At 46.4% G+C, this 24,984-nt stretch overlaps 1 protein-coding gene across 20 annotated transcripts in view; it reads left to right on the forward strand.

The window, feature by feature from the left end:
* Nucleotides 1–24,984, forward strand: part of Trerf1 (transcriptional regulating factor 1) — a 214,395-nt gene that overhangs the window by 175,113 nt on the left and 14,298 nt on the right. For 16 of the 20 annotated variants that reach the window (XM_040282664.2, XM_078020010.1, XM_040282658.2 and 13 more), the window contains 10 exons: nt 493–539; nt 1,501–1,651; nt 2,751–3,053; nt 6,699–7,080; nt 7,911–7,977; nt 9,377–9,516; nt 9,647–9,750; nt 11,420–11,495; nt 20,458–20,546; nt 23,081–23,194. In XM_040282664.2, coding sequence (XP_040138598.2) covers nt 493–539; nt 1,501–1,651; nt 2,751–3,053; nt 6,699–7,080; nt 7,911–7,977; nt 9,377–9,516; nt 9,647–9,750; nt 11,420–11,495; nt 20,458–20,546; nt 23,081–23,194 — 1,473 coding nt within the window. The remainder of the gene's footprint in view (nt 1–492; nt 540–1,500; nt 1,652–2,750; nt 3,054–6,698; nt 7,081–7,910; nt 7,978–9,376; nt 9,517–9,646; nt 9,751–11,419; nt 11,496–20,457; nt 20,547–23,080; nt 23,195–24,984) is intronic. The other 4 variants (XM_021721906.3, XM_005318685.5, XM_021721909.3 and 1 more) reach the window with 2 other exon arrangements.

The raw sequence follows: 24,984 nt of genomic DNA on the forward strand, positions 1-24,984 counted from the left end.
CTTGCTCTGGACCTTGTTTCATCAGGGACACAGACCAAGAAGTAACTGGGTCTGTGAGGGCCTTTGTGAATACAAGGATGAGAGTCCATGGCCAGGGCTTTTAAAGCTTTTATAAAAGAAACCTGCATGTGGTCTTGGGGCCTGAGGCTGAGTCATCCAGCTTTCCTCTGTGTTCCTTGTGGGCATGAGGATGGTGCCTGGTCTGTGCACAGAGTGGATGCACTGGGAGAAAGGTGGAGGAAGTTTGCATCCTAGTGGGCTTGTGGCTGCTCCAGGAAGAGGGCAGTGGTCCCTAGTCAGGGGCATATAAGTGAAGGAAATGAGGTGCAGAAGAGTGAAGGCTTAAGTGGGCATGAGCAGGGTCATTGGGAGTGGGAAAGCTCTGGAAGGCTAGGCCCTAGTGTTCACATGGGTCAAAAAACCCCACTTCAGAAACACAATTTTTTTTCTCTTTCTTCTTTTCTTTCGGTGTCCTGCTTGGCTCACAATTAGATGCACCTACCTGATGGGAGAGCCCAGCCGGGGTCCCCTGAGTCAAGGTAGGATGAATGGAGGCTTGGTGGTATTTTCGGAGACTGGGAGTTTTACTGGGTTGTTTCTCATGATTAATTTTTAAATTCAGAGTCAATTTTTCAAAGAAGCATAGGAATAATAATAGCAGTTGTGTTTGAGCAGTGATTGTGTGCTTGGCACCGTGTATTGTGTATAGTGAAATAACACAGTGGTTATCATGTGCCTTGTCCGTAGGAAGCCCTCCGTGGTAACGCATTTGCCTTGCGCGTGTAAGGCCCTAGGTTCAATCCCCAACAACCACCCCCCCCTCCAAAATAGCAAGCATTCAATAACCATTTAGCTCATACTGTTTTCATTTTAGAAATGAGAAAACTGAGTCTCAGAGCTTAAGGGTATACATTAAGTAAGTAGCAATGTTGGGAATAACTCCAAAGCCCTTATTCTGTCCACTATCCATTTAATCAGTTAGGATTTATTGAGTGCCTGCTGTGTGCCAGGCACAGAGCTGGGCTTTGAGAATGCAGTGGTAATACCATAGCCTGGCTCTCTCCTCTCATAGCCATGGTGAAAAATTAAAGACGAAGCCAGATCCTGGTAGACTGCTGAAACATGCGGTACAGACTACCCAAGGGGACTTACCCCAAGGGACTTAAGTGTCTCTCAGAGAAGCCATTCAGAGGAGATGTGCTCAAGCTGACTCCGGAAGGGCAGTAAACCCTTGGTGGGAGAACCCTAGTTCCTGAAGGCCTGGGATAAGGAGGATGTGTTGGTCAACTCTCATATGCTTTTAAGAAAGCCCTTTCCCACTCTGAGCCTCAGTTTTTCATCAAGTTGGGCTTGGTTCTCTGAAGGGTTCTGGGCATCAGACAGGGGAGCATTGGATGAATAAAATGGGTATGCTGTGGGTGAGAGGTCTTGTGATAAACTGCTGTTTCTCCTTCCTCAATGTGTGTGTGTCCTCTCCATTTGGCCCTACCCCTTGAGTAGTGGCCAACCCAAAGGAGTGTTTGGGGAACAGTTTGATGCCAAGAGCAAGCTGACATGCTCCATCTGCCTGAAAGAGTTCAAGAGCCTGCCTGCCCTGAATGGCCACATGCGGTCCCACGGTGGAATGAGGGCGTCCCCCAGCCTCAAACAGGTTAGCAGGACCTAGTCCCTGGTCCTTCTCAAACCATGTGCTGCTTGCTTTGCTTTGCCGCCGTCAGAAAAACTGTGTGAGAAATTGGGATGGGAGCCCTATGTGGGCACCTGGGGAGGCATAGTTCTCCCCGAACCAGATAAGACTTCAGCTTGGATGCTGGGAACCAGCCAGGTCAACAGCCCTACTTCCCTGGCCTTACGAAGAACGATCAAATAGGGGCCTCTCTACTTCCCAGAGAAGACAGGAAAAAAAAAAAAAAGACCCACATATGTAAATGCCACCTTATTTTTAATTTTTGCTACTTGAAGGACCCAAATCGACAGCCATTAGAGCCTTCAAGATCAGTGGTCAGTGGCCAAGGAAAGAGGATGTAACCATCAGGCACTCAGCCAGAATTTTGTGTTTGCCAGTGCAAAGGTGTTTGGTTCTAGTATCCAAAGAGCCTTAAACACCCTCTGGATTATCCACGTAGAATATCTAGGTAGTATACTGTCCATGAATTAATTAAGTTAATTAAAATTCAAAGAATTTTCTCAGAATTTCTTGATCTTAAAGTCTAAGAGATTATTTCTGTGTTAATCAAAATGTGGATTACCCAGATCTGTTCATCTCCTGGCCAGGCCAGATAAAAGAACTTCACTTTTTAAAAAAATAACAGGTTTTGCATTTTCAGTGTGATTTCTTAACCCAAATAAAATATAGGATAGGTGGCCAATTTCAGCCTGACATAGAAAACTGAAGCCCATGGAATTAAATGCTCCTACAGAAGATCACGTATTTTGTTTTTACTGATTACAAGTCAGTGTCATTGTCCTTAAAAGCAATGACAACCACAAAGTTTTTAAAAATATTTTAACATACAAGTGATATATGGTCAAGATGTTTTAAATGTAGAAAACAGAATGCATGGCCTTATCTACCTCAACTGCCATTACTAAACCTAGGGACCCAGGCTTGTAGGAAGGAAACCACTGGCAGCAGTGGTTCCCTGTCACCCACACCTGATGTCCTGGAATCTTTTGGGAAAAGCAAGTGCATCATCCCCTTTGGGAGAGCTGCTCTCAGCCCAGGATCAAAGCCTTTATTGTCTGTGTAGGAGGAAGGAGAGAAGGCCCAGCCGCCTCCGCCCCAGCCGCCACTGCCGCCTCCGCCTCCACCGCCACCGCAGCTCCCTCCCGAGGCAGAAAGCCTCACGCCTATGGTCATGCCCGTGTCTGTCCCTGTCAAGCTTCTCCCGCCCAAGCCCAGCTCTCAGGGGTTCACCAACAGCGTCGTTGCCGTCCCCTCCGCCAGAGACAAGCCAGCCAGCTCGGTGTCGGACGACGAGATGCCTGTGCTCGTGAGGATGACCCTCTCTCCCCCTCACTCCCCCCAGGGGGCTGCCCCCCACGCGCCTGCTGTGAGTTGCTGCTCTGCCCCACCTGCCTGGAGTGGGGACATCCCTTTGCTTTCTTGGAGATGGGGATAGCTCTTCCAGAGTCACTGACCTGACCTCCTCTTGGGGCTGAGCCCCCCCTGGCCACCTGCCCACTGCCCTTTAAACACCTGTTACTCTTCCAGGTTGATGGGCTGCATTAGACACCTCAAGGTGTTCCCAGGTTTAAACAGAGGATAATTTGGTTGGAAGTCACCAATACAACCATGCCAGTTATTAAAATATGGTATGATTTATCCAGGTAATATCAGCTGTTGCCCAGGGCCCTGACTATTTCCCAGGACCACTAGACCTCCCCAAATCCAGCCACCAAAGAGGTAACCCCTGGAACCGCAGGGCCTCAAGGCTGTAGCCCTGGCATCTATTCTGATGATCAGCCTTAACACATGCTTAATATTTTCAACATCATATCTGAGAACCCAATTTGTTCAAGTTCCCAAAGTAGTTCTACTGAGAGCCACCTACCCCTAATCTCAGGAAAGCAAAGTGATTTGTGTTTCTCACTGAACTGTTAACGTTCTCCTTCCCTTCCTCAAATTCCTCTCTTTCTCTCTCTCTCTCCTGGGGAGACTGACTGTATCACACTTGTCCCTTCCCACAGAGTAGTGTGTTGGGTCCTGTTTCTCCTTAGAGAATAGATGGTTGCTGAGAATCCAGGAGGCAATGAGAGTAGAGCTGAGCTAGAATAGGATTGGAGTGCACAATTAAGGGAACTAGGAACGTCCAGAAAGAGACAGTTTGGTTCTGTGTGATACCAAGGCCTCAGAAGAGAGACCGATAGAGAACCTCCAGAGGTGAAGATTCTCAGAAGATGACAGGAGGGCGTCAGCAACAGGCAGAGATGAAATGGCATATCCAAGCCACCTCTCTGCTCAGGGAAGTTCCTGATTTAAATGCACTGCATTTAATCTTGGAGAAATCTCAGTCAAGGGTTCCTAGTCACACAGTAGTCACAGTCCAGGCAACACAACCAAGACTCATTCATTCAAGATGGTGGCTGAAGAGATGGATGGCAATGCAGACAGTCCCCTTACAAGTTTTCAACTTTACAGTGGTACAAAAGTGCATTCAGTAGAAACCATACTTTGAATTTTGAATATTGATCTTTTCCTGGGCTAGCCATATGCAGTTCAGTTCTCATTCACAATGCTGGGCAGTGGCATCAAGCCACAGTGCCCAGTCAGCCCTGCCATCTCTAGGGGAAATAACTAAGACTCCATAGTGCGCTATGATCCTAAGGTAGGATGCTCAGTAGGTTAGGGGTGTTCAATGCATTTCCACTTAAAATACTTACAATGGGTTTATGGAAACATAGCCCCATCATAAATCAAGGTGTGTTTGTACACCAGGTGGCCTGAAGTAATGAGGCACTAGGGACAGACAAGGGAGTTTGGTGTGAGTTTGCACAGGAGATCATTGTAGGGAAGTTCTGAGCAGGCTTTGAAGGGAGGGATGAAGTTGGCTTAATTGCAGGGTAAGAGACTTTCTAAGTCGAGAGATAGGCTGAAGTGGAAACATGGGGGTGGAATTGAATGAATGTGAGCAAGATCCTGGCACGCGATGTAAAGAAATTAAAATGTCTTAGAGGAGCCTTGAATTCTGAGCTCTATGTCTCACCAAATAGGACAAGGGCAGTTGAGCCCCTTACCCTCTGAGAGTCTTGATTTAATCCCTTGAACTAGAGAAGGTTGGACTCATCAATAGTTCTCCCAGTTCTCTGTAGCCAGAAGCTCTTTTATTTTATTATTTGTTCTTTCTAGTTATACAGGACCATAGAATGTATTTTGACATATCATACCTACATGGAGTACAGTTTTTGTGGTTGTACATGATGTTGTAGCCAGAAGGTTTTAAAAGCTCTTGGTGCTTGTCCGCACTTCCAGAATCCAGATAGCTTAGTGGGGTGGAACATTGCAAATACTTCCTGTCACATGACAGCCAAGTGTGACATTCTGAGTAGCTTCTCTGGTCCAAGTGGCTCACAGCCTTGCCTGGAGGATGAGAAAATCCTAGAATAGAGGTGGAATAGCAGGACAGGAGGCTAGAGGAGAAGGCCAAAAGGGACCTCAGGCCCTGTGATCTAAAGTCTAGATTCCAGGGCAGAGCTGAGATCACTGTGAGGTCCACGTGTACTTACATGACCTCATCAGTCACCCAGAAACAGGGCTAAAGTTTCAGGATTGCTCCTCAGTTGGCATTGAGCAGGGAGTTGTTGAGCCTCCTTCCTCCATTCTCCATAGCTGCCTCTCTCCACCTCAGCCTCCTCTCTGTACCTTGGCCTCCTCTCCACCTCAGTTTTCTCTTTCCACCTCAGCCTTCTCTGTCCACCTTTCTCTACCTCAACCTCTCTTCATTTCAGCCTCTCCCCCACAGACTCAGGCGGTGAGGAGCCCTCTGGTGGGGAGAAGAGGTGGGCTATGGAGCTGTGGCCTGAGAGCCCCCTGTGGCTGAGGCAGGACTTAGGAACCTCCACACTGAAGCCTGGAGCCTGAGACCCTCTGCTGCCTTCTTTCCCCAGCTCTCTGCCTTCCTAGACTCCAGTCTTAGAAGTTGGCAAGGCACCTTGGAAGACAAGGATGCTGAGGGAGAGCCTGTTGCAAGCAGGAGGAGCTCAGAGATAAGGGGCCCAGTGGGGCAAGTCACATGGTCTGGAGGCAGCCAGTCACATGACCATGGCCAGCCCTTCCCATCACCCCCTGCTGTTGCTCCTATCAGGCGCCACCCTGGGCTCAGGGGTTGCTGGGAACTGCAGCTGTGACTGGCCCCTGACTTGCAGTGCTCAGGAGGGTACCTCAGACTGCTCAGAACCTTTCCACAGGTATCCCTGCCGCCTCCCCCACCCACATCAGCCCTTGACCTTTCAGGGCTGATGCTGGCACACAACCCAAGTCTGTTTCTGTTTGGCTTTGGCATGCCCTGCTTCTCTATTGACGTGCATGTGTTTACTTATTGAGTATATATGTATCCATGTGGCAGATCTTCCTTCCAGACTAAGCTTGGTTCCGTTGCCATAAAATAAACTAACTCTGCTGACAGGAAGCCGGCCCAGGAGGAGGGCTTGCTACAAGTGAGCTGCAGTGCAGCGCAGCAGTGAGGGGTGGGCAGGGGGGGAGATTGAGCAGATCCCCAGAACGGGGCCTTCAGGGTCGCAGCAGGCCTGGGCCTTCAGGATCACAGCAGAGCCCAGGGAGGGTCGCCGGCCCTGGGAGCCCTGCCAGGCTGCGCCCCTCTGCCCTGCTGCCCTGAGCGGATGGTTCTGCCCCCTTCTCAGAACATGGGCTCTCTGTCCCCGCGGAGCCCACTCAGCTGGATTCCACTCAAGCAGATGGGAATGTAGTGAGAAGCCAAGAGAATCTGAATTGATTTCTTTGGCCCACCCACCCTTCCCGTCACCCCCGGCTCGCTCCGGACATCAGGGGCGGCTTCCCAGACCCCCCGATTTCTTCCTGGCCCAGCCACCAGAACCCGCCTTGGCCGAAGCGGATGTGGTGGGAGCGGGAGGGGGACAAGCGGAAGGGAGTCCGTCCCCATAGAGACCCCTTCCCCGCACCCGTGGGGCTGGCCTGTGGCGGGGAGCCTGTTTGAATCAGGTCGTTGTCCCGTCTGTAGGAAATCCCCCGGAAACACCAGCCCGCCGTGGCCAAGGCTGAGGAGCCCCTCAAGACCGTGCAGGAGAAGAAGAAGTTCCGGCACCGGCCCGAGCCCCTCTTCATCCCACCTCCGCCCTCCTACACCCCGAACCCCGCCTCCTACTCCGGCGCCACCCTGTACCAGAGCCAGCTGCGCTCCCCGCGCGTCCTCGGGGACCATCTGCTGCTGGACCCCACCCACGAGCTGCCCCCCTACACGCCCCCGCCCATGCTGAGCCCGGTGCGCCAGGGCTCGGGGCTCTTCAGCAACGTCCTCATCGCGGGGCACGGCCCTGGCGCCCACCCGCAGCTGCCCCTCACGCCCCTCACGCCCACCCCGCGGGTGCTGCTGTGCCGTTCCAGTGAGTCGCCTGTCAGCCCCATCCCTGTCTGTGCTGGGTGCTGTCCTGCCCGGGGGCAGGGTTGGGTGGGGGGGTGTCTCAGGCTCTTCAGCTGTCTATGATTGACCCCACCGATTTATGTGGAATATCTGTTATATGTACCAGAGACGGTGCTGGGGTGCTCAGATATTCTTAGATACAGCCCTCATCCTCAAGGGAATCACAGTCTCATTGAAAGAAAAAAGTGATGTGATCCCTACCATCTCTTTGGGATGAGGAAATAGTTTTAGGTGCACATGCTCAGACTGTCTTGGATGATGGTAGAAGACATAGAATAAACATTTAGTAGTGATTAGGTATGATATGCAAGACCAGGCCTTGACATTTTAGCAGGCTTTATAAAGATCAAGCATGAAAAGTTGGGTGTCATGGTGCCAGCCTGTAGTCCCAGCTCCTCAGGAGGCTGAGGCAGAAGATCACTTTGACTCTTTTGAGTTCCAGGCTACTTTTGAGCTACTGGGCTACATAGCAAGACTAAGTCTTTACCAAAACAAAACATGAGAAGCCTGTGGTCAAGATCTCTTTCTAGAGCAAGAATACTTGCACAGGAACCACACCGTAGCTTAACAGGCCAGTGTGGGACAGGTTTCTCAACCTGTGTGAGAAATGGCTGGCCTTGAGCCACTAGAACCACATTGCATCCAACTCTCTGGTGAAGGACATGGGTTGGTGGAGGAGCAGGCCTGTTATGACTGGTAGGCTAACAGCTCATTTGCTTCAGTTTCTTCAGCCTTGCTTCCCTGTTGGCCAGTAACCTCAGGTTTTGTTGTTGTTGTTGTTGTTTGTTTCAGATAGCATTGATGGCAGCAACATGACGATCACCCCAGGGCCTGGAGAGCAGACCGTGGATGTTGAACCGTAAGAAAAAGCCAATTATTTTTTAGGACAGAAGTCTCAGCTGAAGAAAGGGATCAGGGGCTTTGAGAAGAGTAGTCAGTACCTTTAAGTCAGAGAGGCCAATGATAGAGAAGTTGTGGAAATGTAGGACTTTGGTATTTCTTCAGTACTCTTATTTCCCTGTAGTTGCCAATATTTCAAGATCTTTGCCAAAGCCTAAATGCATAGTGAAAGAGTAAAGCACTGGATTCAGAGAACTTAACATCCCTGTCTCTGGCTTCATAAGCTAATCTAGGTGGACCACCATGCTTTCACATCCCCAGTGACATTGAGGCATGTCTAGATGTCCAGACTTCTTAAGAGACTCCTCCTGCTTTCCCAATTCCTCTGTCAGATTCTTGGCCACGCTTCCAGATGAGCTTGTTGAGTACTTGAATCATGCATGGGCAGTACGAGGTACAGTAGTCCCTGCTTATCCATGGAAGATATGTTCCAAGACCTCCAGTGGATGCCTGAAACCTCCAATAGTACCAGACCCTATATACAAATACTGCAATGCCTCAGTACTCTAGCTGATATCTTAGATGGCTACTAAGTGATGAACAGAGGGGTGGTGTATACAGAGTAGATACTCTGGACGAAGGGATGATTCACATCCTGGGGGGGGGGATAGATTTCATCACATTACTCAGAATGACATAAAATTTAAAACTTATAAATTGCTTATTTCTGGAATTTTTCCACTTAATATTTTCAGACCTCAGTTGACCATGGGTAACTGAAACCACAGGACACAAAACTGGAGATAAGGAGGCACTATTGTATTAGGGAAGGGAAAAGTTCTTTCAATGGATAATCACAGAAAAGGCACTAAGTAGTGGAGTATACTGAGTCAGAAATCAGAAAACTCCAGTTCTGGCCCATTTTGGTTTTTATCTGTATCAAGTTAACCTTTCTAGACTTGGGTTGACTCTTATTAAATAACTATTAGTGTCTTGTGTACATCACAGATCTCTGTTAGGCTAAGAGAATAATGTATTTAAAAGTGATCTGAAAGGGATAAAAAATTATATACAAACCTTAACCTTATATGTCTTTCCTGATGAAATGGTACCATCAGCTATGCTCTGGGCAGCTGTTTTCTTTGAATTAGTCCCCTTTCCACTCCAGTTACAGAGCACTAGAAAGGCTCCAGCTTGCTCCCTCGCTCCCCCTAACAATTCTCCCCAATCTTAAAGCTGTTCCTTATCTCAGTGAAGAAGCCATGCCTGGAATCTTAGGGTCACACTGTAAGGAAATGCCCCTGCGTTCTTCTTGCAGAAGGAACTGGTTTCCTTCTTTTTCAAGTTCCTGACAGTTGCCCTTGGCTTAGGCCATCAAATTCAAGACCACACTGTTGTTTTTCTTCTTGTTACTAAAGACGCATCAACATTGGCTTGAGATTCCAAGCAGAGATCCCAGAACTCCAGGATGTCTCTGCCCTGGCCCAGGACACACACAAGGCCACACTGGTATGGAAGCCTTGGCCAGAGCTGGAAAACCAAGACCTCCAGCAGCGAGGTATTGGCATATGGGAGAAGCTGGGTGGGTGAAGCTTGCTGCTCTCACTGGAACCTCCGGCTCCAGGATGATGTGTTTTTCTGTGATGCTGAGCTTTCTCTGATGCACTGGTTCTCTTTATTCCCAACAGTGGAGAATCTTCTGAATTTGTGCTGTTCAAGTGCATTGCCAGGTGGAGGGACCAATTCTGAATTTGCTTTGCACTCTCTCTTCGAGGCCAAAGGTGATGTGATGGTAAGGAACCATGAGAACGAGGTGTCACAATTAGAATTCTGAATAGTATTTCCCCAAGTGTCTGTATTGCCCCATGAGCCATACAAACAGTTTGTAAGATGATGGCCAGTCCACATGCCTCTGTGTTGCTTATCTCAGTGAGAAGTCAGGATTTAAAAGCCTGCAGAAAAAAAACTCCAGTTGGACTTCTTTTCTACACATCTGTACTTAAGCAATAATTGTGAGCACATCTGTCTTAGGAAATTAGAATTTCTTTTCATCTGTCTTGTATTTCATATCAGAAAAACTATTACTGTCTTGTGTACAAGTTTTTCTCATTATTAAAACAAGAGTTTGCCCAAAGTAGCCTGTCACACTTGCAGATGGTCCTCCTTGCTATGAAAATCAGCAAAGTTTGGTGTTTACAGAATCTTTTTACCTCTAACCCAATGAAAAGTGTACAGTTCACCAGTTGGTTCCATTCTTCCATCTTTAACACAGTTTTACAGGTGTTCCCTTATTTCCTTCTGGCTAGATCACTCCATCAGTAACCTCATTTCCTCTCTGTATAAATACATGGTTCTTCCTCATACTGGATCCAGCTTCCTACTTTTAGATTTTATGAAAATGTAACAGTAAACTAATGTCTCAATGCCATGATACCCTTCAAGTACTTGTGTAGAATAAGACTACACTTAGGAGGAGTTGGAGAACTCTTCTTCACCCTTTGAGGTTAGGGTTGCAGAGTAGCACTCCTCAAAGTTTTAATGTGCACAAGAATATCTGAGGAATCTTGTTAAAATGCTTATTCTGATCCAGCGGGTGTGAGGTGGGACCAAGGTTTTGCATCTAAACAGCTCCTAAGTGATGCTGGCACTGATGATCTGTGGGTCACACTTGGAATATCAAGATTCCAGGCTTTGCTCCATACACTGCTCAACTCTGCCTGCAGTGTTTTATTGTAGTGGTGGTGGTGGTAGGTTTTTGTGGTACCAGGGATTAAACGCAGGGCCTCACGCATGCTAAGCAAGTGCTCTACCACTGAGATACACCCCCAACCCTTTTTAAATTTTTATTTTGAGGCAAGTTCTCGCTAAGTTGTCTACACTGACCTCAAACTTGTGATACTCCTGCCTCAGCCTCCTGAGTAACTGGGATTACAGGTGTGCGCCACTGCACTTTAAAAAAAAAACAACACTTCCTGCAGTGTTGTTTTTAAAACCCATCGAGGCAGATCTAAAAGGTTTAATTTACTTAGTGAGGCTTTCTAGGGGGACTACTTGTAGTTATTCCTAATACAGCTGCTTACGTTCAGTTGTAATGAGACATGATTTTTGTGTAATACAATTACAAATCTCCCACTCATTCCTTTGAAGACCTTCCCAGAGACAATCCCCGTCTCTCTGAGGCTGGTGGGCCTTCACCTAGGAAGGAGTGAAGTCTCAGTCGCTGCCTGAGTGTGACATGTCCAGCTGTCTGCCAGCATGGGCTGGGGAGGGTGTCAGAATGAGGAGTCTTGTTGGGGGCTGAACAGAAAGCAAGCCCAAATTAGAGTAGTCTCTCTCTTCTTTCTAGTGCCTCCGTCCCTGGGCTCAGCAGGGCTAACCGCTTTCCCCTTTGGGTAGATGATCTCTGTAGGATACACAGACCTGTAACTGACTCTTGCCTTTTCTCTCCTCTGGATCCACAGGCTGCTCTGGAAATGCTGCTGCTGCAGAAGCCAGTCAGGTTAAAATGTCATCCTTTAGCAAATTACCACTATGCCGGTAGGTTGCCAGGAGCTCTGTGCCCCGTTGATACCTGAAAGCAGGCTGCTTGCATGTTTGGCTGTGTCGCTTTTTCATAATTTTTAATAACAAATAACACTGGTTCTGTCCTAATCACCATTTGTGATCTCAAGCCTCCTGGGACCCAGCAGATGGATATGTTTGTGTCGTTGGCCCAGCACTGTGAGGCCTTTGTCTAGGTAGGCACTCCTGCTTCTCATGGGTGTGCCAAGACCTATGTGATAGTAGAATGTGCTTGCACAAGTGGAAGTGAGGCCCGTGAACTGGTGAGGATAGAGCCACAGAGGGTACAATACAGAGCTGGTGCCCATCAGCAGCCCCCAGGGATTTGGAACCAGTAGCGGTAGGTCCAGACCTTGGCTACACCCTTGACCAAGTCCCTTGGCCTTCTGCAGCCTTATTTTGTGCAATGCTGAGGATTGAACCCAGGGCCTTGAACATGCTAGGCAAGCACTCGACCACTAACCTTAAATTTTTTTCCACTGTAAAATGGGATTCATGTTCTATCCCTTGTAGAGTTGTTGGAAAGGTAAGAGGTAGTATTTGTAGCCCCAGGTGTGGCACATTCTTTTTAGCTGCTGTTATTCATTTATTCATCTGTTACTTATTGAAAATTTACTGTGTACAAAGGATTGTGCTGAGCACTAAGATACAACAGTGGCTGTGACAGACATTGACAGAGTCCTGCTGTGCAGCTTAGAGGAAGCAGTTCTTAAACAATGGGTCACTCTAATGACAGGAGAAAGACGTCATACACACAGGGTTTGGGGAGTGTGTGGATTAATGGTAGCATTACCAGTAAGAGGGAAGAAGATGCCTTTGAGATTTGAATGGAGTGTGAAGCATACAGAGACAGGGAAACTAGTTGGGGAACCTGAGAGGTGACAAAGAAAGCTGAGGTCAACATCTTTATGTCCATTAACTCTGGTAAGCCTGTTCATTCTGAGGTCTTCACAATTCTGCCCTGGTTCTCTATATTTCAGAGGGGCTGAATCTCAAGTGCCCCTTGATTTTTAGTTATTTCAGGGTTTCCTTGGTGCCTTGAGCAGAACCTTCCCAGGTAGATGCTGAACATCTGGGCATTCAGACCTAGTAATACTCTTTCCAGTCCTTGGTACAGGTGACCAGATGTGGCCTAAGGTGAGGGCTTCTTTTTTTTTTGAACTCAGGGTTACTTAACCACTGAAACACATCCCTTTTCCTTTTTTATACTTTATTTAGAGACAGGGTCTTGCTGAGGCTGACTCTGAACTCATGATCCTCCTGCCTCGGCCTCCCAAGCCACTGGGATTACAAGTCTGGCAAGTAAGGGCTTCTTTACAGATACTGAAGTGTCCACCATTTGCCTTACTCATGAGTTGGCTTTCTGCCTGTTGTCACTAGGTGGAAAGTCTTGAAGTCCCTCAATATTTACAGCAAGCCCAGGCCAGGCTTCTTCATTAAGCAGGTGTGGTGTCACATGCCTATAATCCCAGCTACTGGGGAGGCTGAGGCAGGAGGAGGGCAAATCCAAGTCCAGCCTGGGTCACTTAATGAGACTGTCTAAAAATGAAAGAAAAAGGGCTGGGGATGTAGCTTAGTGCTGAGCACTCCTGGGCTTAATTGCCAGTACCACCAAAAAGAAAAGAAATCTATCTTTGAACCAGTGTCCTAAGTATTTGATTTCTTAATATCATCTCCATTGTTTCCTGTCTGTCCCAAGAGTGGGTTGAAAGATGTGGGAGTTCTCTTTAATCTGCCATGGAAACAGTCCCATCTTCTCTTAATTTCCACCATCATCTGCTGCCCATTAAGCCCTGACAGGCTGTCCAGCCTCTTGGAGCCTGTCCCAAGCTTCTCTGCATAGTGGACTGGCTAAAAGGAGCTTCCCAACTGTGGGCTTTGAGATGCTGCCTCCCTCTGCCTCAGTGTGGCTGGAGTGGCCAGAGCCTCAGGGTTAGTCATGTCCAGTTATAAACAACTTCATATGACACAATTCCCCTTCAGTCCTTCCCAGTGTGTCAAATAAATATTATTTTTATGCGTGTCATGACATGAAAAAGACTGGAAAACTATGGGCTAGAAGCCCCATGTAGTCCCAAGCAAAATAAGTTAAAAGCACCAAGACATTACCAAGAATGTGAAACCAGAAGGTCCAAAATTCTGCTAAAATAAATTGATCATTTGGGGTTGGAGGCCCATAACTAATCTCTTACCCATCTGCCCTCTCCTTCCTCCCCAGGCAGACAGGGAAAGACTCTTGCTTTCTGGACTCATTTGAGAGTGAGAGGTAATGAGAGGTGGAGCTGAGGAGGTGAAGCTGAGGTATGAAGGGTCAGCATCTCCAAGGAAAAGAGTGCTCACCTATATCTGCTAGTCACTTGCTTTCTCCAGGAAGTGACTGCAGACCAGGCCCCAGAGAATATTCTAGAATTTTGAACAGAAAGGGCAGAGGTCACTGCTCCCTAAAGTCTGACCAAACTCCATGCCCTTAGCAGTAGAGAAGGTGGCAGAGTCCACCCTATCCCATATCCCACCTCCTTCCCTCCACTCCTGACCCCCCCTTGTTTGGTTCCTTGGTGGCGGTGAATCCCACCCCTCATGGCCCCACACTGTCTTGGCTCTTCTGTTGAGGTCCATCCACTTGCTCCCCAGTAGGACTGTCGGTTCAAATCCAGCCTCACCAGAACACTGTCTTTTAGAGCTCCTTTAGCTTCCAGCTCTGCAGCTGTGGCCAGTATCACCCACCACAACTCCTGATCCTGGGATTGTATGTTAGGCTTCCAGTTACCGAGAGAAAGAGGTCAGCTCTCCAGGGCCTATCTGTGCCCTGGAGGGGAGGCAGCAAGGCTGAGCTCAGGGAGAGAGGCTGTAAGTTTGAGGGAGAAAGACAGACCTGTGAAGATCACTTCCTGGTTTGCTCATTACCTTCCCTTTCCCACTCCATCCCAAGCAATTCAGTAAGAAAAGGAAAAAGTGATCAATGCTGGGAGCCAGAAGAGACATGCCAGGGGATGAAGGACCAACCAGTTGGGGTGGGCTGCTTACTACCGTGGTCAGCTGAGTCCTGTACAAGATTCTCAGAGGAAGGTACTGCAGCAGTGGCTCCCAGCACTCAGTTCACTCAAGGACACATGGTCCAGCTCACTGTCCCTCTCTTGGTATTGCCCCCCACACTGTCCACCCATGTGTAGTTTCCAGTGATTCCCAGTTGCCACTAAGTGGGGAAGGTCTAAGTGTGGGGAAACCAAAACAGGGAGGTGCCTGACTGTGATTAGTTGGCTTGCAGCATCCTTGGTTTCTCCACTGAACTGGTCATTCTGCAGATGGGCACAAAGTGGAGGGGGCTTGAGATCTGGCCCTGGCGTCTTGGCCAGGGTCATAGAGACTATCAGCTTCCACCACAGCCAGGGCACCTACTGAGTCCTAAAACCCTGCCCTGAGCCCTAGAGATGAGGGAAACCTAGAGGAAACACCCATTCCTTGGGGAAGGCCTGTTCTCTGCCTTGGAAGCTGCCCCAGTTTGATGAGGAGACAGAATTACATTCTCAAGAGAATACTTTGTAAGAAACACAACTGTGGTTTCATTTTTCAGGCATTCTTTACCCATGTCTCTAGCTGCATAGAGACACAGTCCCCTCAAGGCAGGAATGGAATTAACACTTGTCCTCTTGCCTTGCCTGACATAGCACTTGTGAAGAAAATGTTTAGTGGACAAGTTCAAAATATAGATTCAGATTGGGGCCTCCCTCCCTTTTGTCCTCAGGGGGAACTTTGGTAGCAGCTTGCTTCATCCTGTACCCTAAAAAAATTATCTGCCTTTCACCCACTATGAAAACCCTATAGAGAGGGGAAGTCAGGTATGAAACAATCCTCTTTTACTATGACGAACCAGTCTTTCTGGTGTAACTACAATAACAGCATCAAAAAAGTTTTTAAAATCCTGGAGGGAAGACAGAAAGGCCCTCTAAAAGATACTGTGTTCAAACTTTCTCTCCCCCTCTATGTCTCTTTTTAATTGCCTGGGTTCACTGTAGATGGCCCCCAAATTAGCCACAGTCCAGAGCCTGTTTCCCAGCAACCGAAGCTCAGAGCATTTTTCCTCTGGATACTGTTCCAGCACCAGTTTTATCCAGTTAATTAGGCTCTTTGTCATTAGCCTTAATCGTCTTGTTAGGGGCCCCTGCTGATAATAGCCCAATAGCCAGGAATCCCCAGGTGGAACAAATGAGTTTGGGGGGATGTCAGCCCACTAACCCTGGGTGCCTGCTGAGTGGGCAGCAGGGATCTTACAGAGAGGGGAAGGACAGAAGGAGAGGGGAGGATTTGTGGCAGTCCCCTGCCTCGGTTTTGCATTTTATCCTGGACTTTGTCCAAGATGCAGAATCCCAGAAAGGTTGGCGTAGATTCCTGTCTAAGAATGAGGAGAGTGCTTGTGTGCTGATAGACCCCAGATCACAGAACCGCCTGAGCCTTTCCTTGATGTTTGATTCCAGAGGGATTTTGGAGGCAGGGAGTAGAAGAAGAGGGAAGTAACAGGAGCACTGTGGATTATAAATACTCAGAGTAAGGAGCACACACAGGAACCTGTGGTCTTCATGAGGGCCCCTGGGCACACATCAGAGGGGCAGTGTGTGGCCTGTGACCCTAGGCTGATTTGGAATCTTCTCTCCAAGTGGCCAGTGAAGATCCAGAGCATCTATTGGGCACCTACTTAGGATCAGTCAATCACAGGGCAATGGCCACCATCCTCATGTCATAGGTGAGAAAACAGAAAAGTAGACTAGCCTGGGGTCACAAAAGGAGTGAGTGGCAGAATCACGTTCACACCTTCTGGAGGTGCATTCAGATGTTATTGTATGTGCCAGACTTTGGCTTGAAAATTCTACCTTGGAGCCCAGAGATGGAGACTCAATCCCTGTGGGTAGTCCTGAGATTAGGAGGCCAGTTGTAGTGTTGAGTGTGAGAATGGATTTGTTGCCTGGCCCAGCCTCTGCCCGTCACTTCATGGATGCCCTGTTGGACACACACACAGAGCATTGTCATTTGCACGTGAGCACAGATCCTGGAATTATGCAGAGAAGCCATCTCTTCCTCTCTAGACTGTGCTTCCTGCCCCAGCCTCGGAGTAAGACAATGGCACAGAAGAAAGGAAGCAAGCAGCCCGCTCCCCTTCAGGACAAGTTATGCAGAATGCACTCTGGGATCTGGACAATGAAAGATCCCATCACAGAGCAGCAGCCCTGGAAACCGCCTCGAGCTCTCCTTCTCCCACGGGGCCTGGGGATCCTCCATAACAGATGGGCCAGCAAGTCAGTTTGCCTCCTGTCAGGTGGCAGCTGATAGGCTATGTAGAAACATGAAAGGATGTGCTTTTCAGTAGCCGAATGACCTGGAAACCAGCTGCTCTTTGGACCAGAGTCAGGTGGTGAGCCTGACATGGAGTGGAGAAAAATGTGTCAGCTGGAGAGACAGGACAGTGGCTTTACAAGGCTGATGGCCCTGTGAGTGTCTTATTGAGTCTTAGTCTACACTAACTCAGGAAACTTACAGTCTGGTTGAGGTTGGAAAGATTCTCATTGATGTAGGGAGAGGTTTTCCTCAGCTCTTTTTAATTTTTTTTTTGAGGGGGGCGGGCAGTACTTGGAATTGAACCTGAGGGTGCTCTACCACTGAGCTACATCTCCATCCCTTTTTATTTTTTGAGACCAGGTCTCACTAAGTTGCCCAGGCTGGCCTCAAACTTGCACTTCTTTTGCCTCAGACTCTCAAGTAGCTGGGATTACAAATGTGCTCCTCCACATGTAGTGACTCTTCTTCTCTTCCTTCTCCTCCTCCTCTCCCCGCCCTCCTCCCTCCTCCCATCTTTACCTTCCTTCTCTCTTCTCCTCCCTTCTCCTTCTTCCTGGTGATTAAACCCAGAGGCACTTAACCTACTGAGCCACCTCCCTCCCCCCATCCCAGCTCTTTTTATTTTTTATTTTGAGACAGGGTCTCACCGAGTTACTGAGACTTGTCTTGAACTTGTGATTCTCCTGCCTCAGCCTCCTGAGTAGCTCGGATTATAGGTGTGTGCTTTCACATCTGATTGACCACCTTATAAGTTGGTGTGACATGTCACTGTGGTAATCTTCCATTATTATTATTATTTATTTTTATTTTCTTTTCTGTTTGTTATTTTTATGGACACCTAAAAGGAACCATGACTTTTTGGTCAGTCAGCTAATTTTTTTTTTAAGGTTTCTTGCTTTGCTAGCAAAAGAGAAACATAGGGGACTCCTGTATCAAAGACTGTGATTCTTCCATCCACAGGAACAGGGGGTGCTTTTTTTTTTAATATTTACTTTTTGGTTGTAGTTGGACACATACCTTTATTTTATTTATTTATTTTTATGTGGTGCTGAGGATCGAACCCAGGGCCCCTCGTGTGCGAGGTGAGTGCTCTATTGCTGAGCTACAACCTCAGCACGCTTTTTATTTTTTTCAGTGTTCATTTTTTAGCTGTAGGTGGACATAATACCTTTATTTTATCTTCATGTGGTGCTGAGAATCGAACCCAGTGACTCACACATGCTAAGCAAACGCTTTTCCTCTGAACCACAACCCCAGCCCAGTCAGCTAAATTGGTTGGTTAATCCTCTCTCTCTTCCTCTTTTTGTTCTACTCGTGGGAGCAGTTGGGAGAGGGGACCTCAAGGCCTGGGATTTTGGAAAGAATCTGATGAATGGTGATAGAATGGCTGAAGAGCTCCAAGCCTCACCAACCTCCTCTGCTCATGTCCACTCCACAAGATGTCTCCAAGCCCCCCTTCTCCTTCCTGTTGCTGGCTTTGCACAGCCAAAGAGGTCCAGGCCTCCAGAACCTGTGGAATGTGCTTCCTGCTGCTGAGGATTCACTGCAAAGCTTCTTTCCTTCTAGAAGTGAAAAAGATAAACTTGCAAACCAAAGAAATTGAGTAATTACTGTGCTTTGTAGAGGTTTGAACTAGCCCAGCTACAGAGACCATATTCTAAGTCGAGAGCCAGAGCTTTGGCTAGAGGATCCATCAAGGAATCACAGAAAAAGTGTTGGTTTACATCACTGAGGCACTTATTCCCTCAAGGATCCTAGGATCCTTGCCCAACACTTAAGGAGGCACCTGCCTGCTCAAAGTGGTTTCACCTGATTTGCTGATTTTACTTGAATCTTCGAAGAGAAGAAACAATGCAGGTTTCCTGTTCTCCATACCCATCAGTTGCAAAATGGAAACCTTGGACTAGCCCTGAATGGGAGAAAAGATTCTGTGGTTTGGGGAGCCAGAGCTCTGAGAAGTGGTGGAAGAATGTCAAAGGCCCAGCCATGAACCATCTAAAGAATCAGACATGTTGAGAATGTGGCAAGCCAGAATAGTGGGGTTGAGTTTTCTGTGAACCACCCACAGTAGCTGAACCTTCCTTAGAGATCCCAGGAGATCACTAAGGAAGTTTTCTCTTGCTATAGTGAAATAGCTGAGGCTGAGTACTTTTTATAAAAAGGTACTTAGTTCACAGTTTTGGAGATTAAAAGTCCAAGATTGAATGGAGCCATCAGTTTGGCCTCTGGCAAGGGCCCTTTTACCATCACAACTTGTGGGATGGCGTCATGATATGAGCACATACAAAGAGAACCCATGGTGAGATGGGAAGCCAGAGAGTGACTGGGGAGGAGCCTCCAGCTCTCAAAGTTTCCACCAACTGTTAATATGACCACACTCCTAACATATGAACCCTTGGAGAACACACTCAAACCATGTCCAAACCATAGCAAGCACCTTTAGATGGTGGCTTCATTTCTTACTCCACACAAGCCAGTACCATTCTTTATGTCATTAGCATATCTGACTTTCTGTTTTGTGGAAGAAAAACATGAATATTTAATTTCACCAGCAAGGCACTGCACCAGCCCAGCACCGTAGACTCCCTCATCAGTGCAGATCTGTTAAGAACTGATCCCTCTCACCTCTCCAGCCTCCTCCACCTTCCCTCTGCCGTAACCCTGTGATTGAACCATACTAGACTGTGGTCTAGTATAAATAAATGGAAGACACGTTTCCTCATCTGTAAAATGAGACAATAGTAATTCAGTCTTACAGGGCTGTTAGTAGAACCTAATGATTAATGATATAGGACACTTAGAACCTGGCATGTGTGCTAGCTCTTTCTTGTTGGCACATCGTTTGCTTATAGTAGACACCTAGTAAATCTATCTCAAGTGAATGAATGAGTGGATGAAGTGAGCGTCTCTGTTGCCTCTGGCTTGCAGCTTGCAGCCTGCTGCTTCCTCTCCCCAGAATCCCCGTCATCCCCTTATTGCCCAACTTGCCTCTGTGGGTCCTTTAAACTCCACTCAGGTGTTTTCTCTACCTGGAAACTTTCCCTATGGCCCTGACCCCAGTGTGGTGTTCCTGCTTTCTGCCCCATTGGAACTCACCTTTACCTTCAAAATTGCAGTTTTTACCTTGAACTCAATATCCTACTGGTTTGTCTCTGCACTAGATTGTGAGCATCGAGAATCCATCCACACTTGAAGAATGCTTTGCTGCATGACTGCTGACTCTCAAAAAAAAAATAATGATTATGTAAAAGCTAAACAATAATTATGTAAAAGCTAAAATTCATTGAGTGCTCACTATTTCCCAGTTATTAAAGCTGAGCATGCTTGTGCATTATCTTCTTTAACCTTCACAAAAACCTAGAAACAATTATAACTATTTTCATTGGTAACAAAACTAAGTCAAGGTCAAGGCCATAGCTGCAATTTGGAACTCCAGTGTCAGCTAACCATTACACTATACCAGCTTTTTGTTCTCAGAAGTTTGATATGCATTATATAACTTGCTAGGCTGTTGTGTTGTATAACTTAACTAAACAAACCAGCAACTAAAGGTGGGGAGAGGAAGCAGCAACTGTGAGCTGTTCTTATAAAGTTTTTTGTTTCCTTGTAGGTACGGACAAGTGGACCTCCCTAGAAAGAAAACTGTTTAATAAAGCACTAGCCACTTACAGCAAAGACTTTATTTTTGTACAGAAGATGGTAAGAATGATTTCCTCCATTGCTTACTTGAAATTAAATTTGGAAAACTGTGCACCCATACTCAGTATATACCTGTATTCAGAAATTTTGGTTTGCAGGTTTAGCATCCTCACAAAAAGCCTGTCTTTTTTGCTCACTGGTGAAGAAAGGTAGTTGTTATAGGTGACCTAGCCCGAATGTTGGGGTGACGGGAAGAAGATGGAGGGAAAGAAGACAGATTATTTGGATGCTATTGTATTGGTGTCTATCTTAAGAAAAATGTGTGATTCCTAACTCTGTCAGAAGAACTATAACGGGGGCTTCTGGTTCACAGCTCACCTAATTTACCTCAGATGTATCTAACCAAGCTATGTAACAAATCTATTATGTTTCTGACGGAATCCTCCTGGGGTATTGTGGAAGGGAGGACACGTAGCCAATCCAGTAGCAGAGTGTCTGGAGTTAGATGGCAGGAAAATACCTTCCACGTACAACATTTTATAGCAAAATAAAACTTTCCTATAAGTAAACATCACACTTCATACAATAGATATTAAACTCAGTAGGCTTTAACTGACTGAGAGGTATTTTAGGCTAAAAAATTAAAAAGATTCAGTGTTTCAACAAACTGATGAATGATGGGGCCATATTGCATTATGAAGGATAATTAAGGATGTTCCAAGTATACAGAGAGCAGGGTTACATATGACAGCTCCCACTGCCTCCTGGTTGGTCCCAGTGTCCTAGGGTAAAGTGTCTCCAGCTGTTAATCCAAGGCCTTGTCGTGCCTTTACTGCTACTACCTCCTTGGCTGCCCCATGTGCTGAAAGGTTCCCATGCTCCCATCTTTCTTGAGCCACCTTTCCCCAGGACCAATCTGGTGTCAGCTTTTTTCATTACTATGACAAAATACTTAAAGCTGGGAAACTTTATAAAGAAAAAGTTTATTTAGCTCATAGTTTAGGGGATGAAAGCGTAAGATCAACCATGTTGGTTCAGCCTCTGGTGAGAGCCTAACTGCCGATGACATCATGGCAGGAGCACATGCAGAAGTGGGAGGTCTTGTCCTGAGGCAGGAAGCAGAGCATTCTTACAGCAACTCGCTCTTGCTCTTTGAGAGTCACCCCTTCACAGGGGAGCACCCTCAGTGACCTAGGTCCTCCCACCAAACCCCACCTCTTAAAGATTTCAGTCTCCTAACACCATCCTGGCTTCTGAACCTTTGGAGGACAAACTACATCCAGACCTGTGCTCATTGTGACAGTGAATTCGTGTGCTGTGCTAGCCAGGAGATGTAGATGTTTATTTGTTTTGTTTGTTTGTTTTTGGTACCTGGGATTGAACTCAGGGGGAGTCAACCACTGAGCCACATTCCCAGCCTTATTTCATTTAGAGACAGCATCTCACTGAGTTGCTTTAGGGCCTTGCTGTTGCTGAGGCTGGCCTCAACTCTCAATCCTCCTTCCTCAGCCTCCCAAACCACTGGGATTATAGGAGTGTGCCACCACACCAGCCAATGCAGGTTTTTAAGCAAGACTCTCTGGGATAGTGTCCTAACTCCCTGAGGTAATTCTAGTAAGAATCCTAGATTTCAGCTGCATGTTGAAAAAGACAACCTAGAAGAGAATAGGGCTTTTCATCTCATCATCACCCCCACCCTGAGGATAGCGCCACCCTTTATTCTGCATCCAGAAAACCCACCTGATTAAGCCCCACCTGAGCTCACACTTAAATAAAGGCATGTTTTCACTTTTAAATACATATACAGGTTGAGCAGCCCTAAGGATTTTGGAATATTTTAGATTTTGGATTTTCAGATTGAGAATGTAGAACTAGTAAAGTCTATGCAAATTTTCCAAATTTTTTTAAATCAAAATCTGAATATCTGGAGTGCTTACAGTTCCACACCTCTTGAATAAGGACCAGCCACCCTTGCCTTTTGAGGGATGAAGAGGGCAAGACTTGTTTCCTGCAGAAACCAAGCTCTATTATCATAACTCTTGCCTTATATTCCTATTCTAATACACACTGTTTATAAATAAATTTTGAAGGTCAACAAGTCAGAAAGCTAAGCACACCTAAGCATGTTAAATGAAAAAGCAACTATTAACCCAAGTACTATGTGTAACTATAAAGTTCTAATAAAATTTAAAAAAAAAAAAAAAAAACAACTGCTTTTTCTGGGTTAAAAAAAGAAAATGAAAGTCTCTGAACTGATCTCTAAAACTCTCCAAGTGTCATTTTGAAAGCAATCAAGTTGTAAAAAAAAAACCTCCAGTGTGTTTGCTACCTCTTGTCAGGAAAGGTATGGAGGGAGAAATGCAGATTTGCACTTATTGGTACCTACATAAAGAAAATTCTGGAATTGTACCCAAGGAACTAGGAGGGGCTACTAGAGTTGCAGGGGTGAGGAGTGAGATCAGGTATGCGAGAGACACTTTTTGGTGTATTCATTGTTTATTGAATGTAGAAGCCTGTTAGTGACTGAACAAAACCAAATATTCAAAAAAGCTTCCCCGCTGCTGGAGCTCATCTCAAACGCACTCTCCTGACAGGTGAAGTCGAAGACGGTGGCTCAGTGCGTGGAGTACTACTATACGTGGAAGAAGATAATGCGGTTAGGGCGGAAACACCGGACACGACTGGCAGAAATCATCGACGACTGTGTGGTGAGTGAGGCGACTAAGTCAGTTGCTGCCTTGCTGGCCCCACTCCCACCCCACCCCCAGGTTAGTTAGTGGCTAGGTTTGGTTCGGCTTTGCCATGAAGATAAGTCAGACAGAAGTGGGTAGCAGTGTGTGGATAATCTCAATCTTTCCATCATTATTTAACCCTGGCCTTGATTTCCTTCATTAGCAGACAATCTAAAGTTTTCTGCATATTAAAATTAAGTACATACTAAAGACCTAAGATGGAAGCAGTCTCTGAACCTTTATTGTGTGTGGCTTTGGTAATTACTATCACTTGAGATCCTTATAAACTAACTCCTTCTCTGCATCCATATCCAGAGGAAATCTCCTTTCCCCACTTTGTGGAAAACATTATCTTATCTATCATGTATGTGTATGTAAAATTATGTCTTAGAACAAATTACTAAACTATAGTCTTTATCACCATCTACAGAGTGTCTGGGATTCATGCACTATGTGAATATTTATAATCATATTCTTAGTCCCAGTTGTGCCCAGTAGTATTATTAGCACATATATGGGTTATTTTCTTTAACAGCAATTTAAACAGCATGTTCTGTGTGTTTGGCATTGTGCCAGACACTTTGCAGATATTATTGATTCATCTAATCCAATACAATTTATCTAATACCAATTCTGTAAGGTAGGAGAGTGAGACATGGAGTTTAAGTGAGGAGGCCATGGTCACCCAGTTGGTGAGTGTGTTGTTGGAGCCTGAGTCCCTTGTGGAATACTTAAGAACAGTCAGATGCAAATTTTCTTAGAGAAGTATAAAAACACTTGGGCTCATAATGCATTTTAGCTAAGAATTGATCCTAGCTTGTGGAATACACATGCATAGATACATTTATTGGTGGGCCCAAATGTCAGAGAAAATAAGAGAACTGCGTATTAGATTGGTGTTGCCATTTTAAAAATCAGAAGTGGCAGTATTCCATATTCAGGATTTCCTGTGACCAGGGCTTTTGTTTAAGTTGTGAAGTCATAACAGAATATCCTCTTGCTCATCTGTAGCCGAACGTTCCAAAAAACAGGGTGGCCTCCTCTAGTTCAGTCAACTAAAAGCTGTTGGTCCCCACAAGGTAAACAGTAACAAGTATGGATGTAAACAGCAAGGAGGTTAAATGGTATCTGCCTTCTCTCCACCCACCTCTCAGAGTATATATTCTGGTTGGGACATGCAACATATACAGGTGGAAACTTCACCCTGAACCCCAAGGTTGTTTAAAAGCAGTATGAGTTGAGAACCAGAATGTCTTAGATATAGATGCTCATCCAGCCTCACCATTTCACAGGCAGAAGGTTGAGATCCAGAAAGGGAGGACTTGCCTAGGGTCATACAGCATTGCTTTCCCAATGAGCAGAATAGACAGTAAACAAGGAAGCACAAAGAAGCTTGGCCTTGGAGACCTAGGACCTAACTTGTAGACCTGCTGACCTGTAAAAGAGGGCAGGTGATTTCAGTGATTTGGAAAGTCCCTTCCAATTCTGAAATGTTCTGGGCTCTGTCTGAGTCATGTTTTGGGAGAGGGCAAAAATCAATAGATATGGTTTCCCAAGGTAAATTGGTGTCTCTTAGACTTGGGTGTTAAGAAATGCCTAGGACAATGTGTAGTTATGGTACTGCCAAAACAATAAATAGCCATTCAGTGAGTGAGTGAACATTTTCTGAAATAGGAGTCACTCTGGTTCACAGCAACATTCCCTCTGAACTCCCTGGGGGAGGTGGAATGAACAGTGGGATGTTGACAGAGTGGTGCCACTAGGAA

The sequence above is a fragment of the Ictidomys tridecemlineatus genome, chromosome 8 (assembly GCF_052094955.1).
Source record: "Ictidomys tridecemlineatus isolate mIctTri1 chromosome 8, mIctTri1.hap1, whole genome shotgun sequence".
NCBI lineage: Eukaryota > Metazoa > Chordata > Mammalia > Rodentia > Sciuridae > Ictidomys > Ictidomys tridecemlineatus.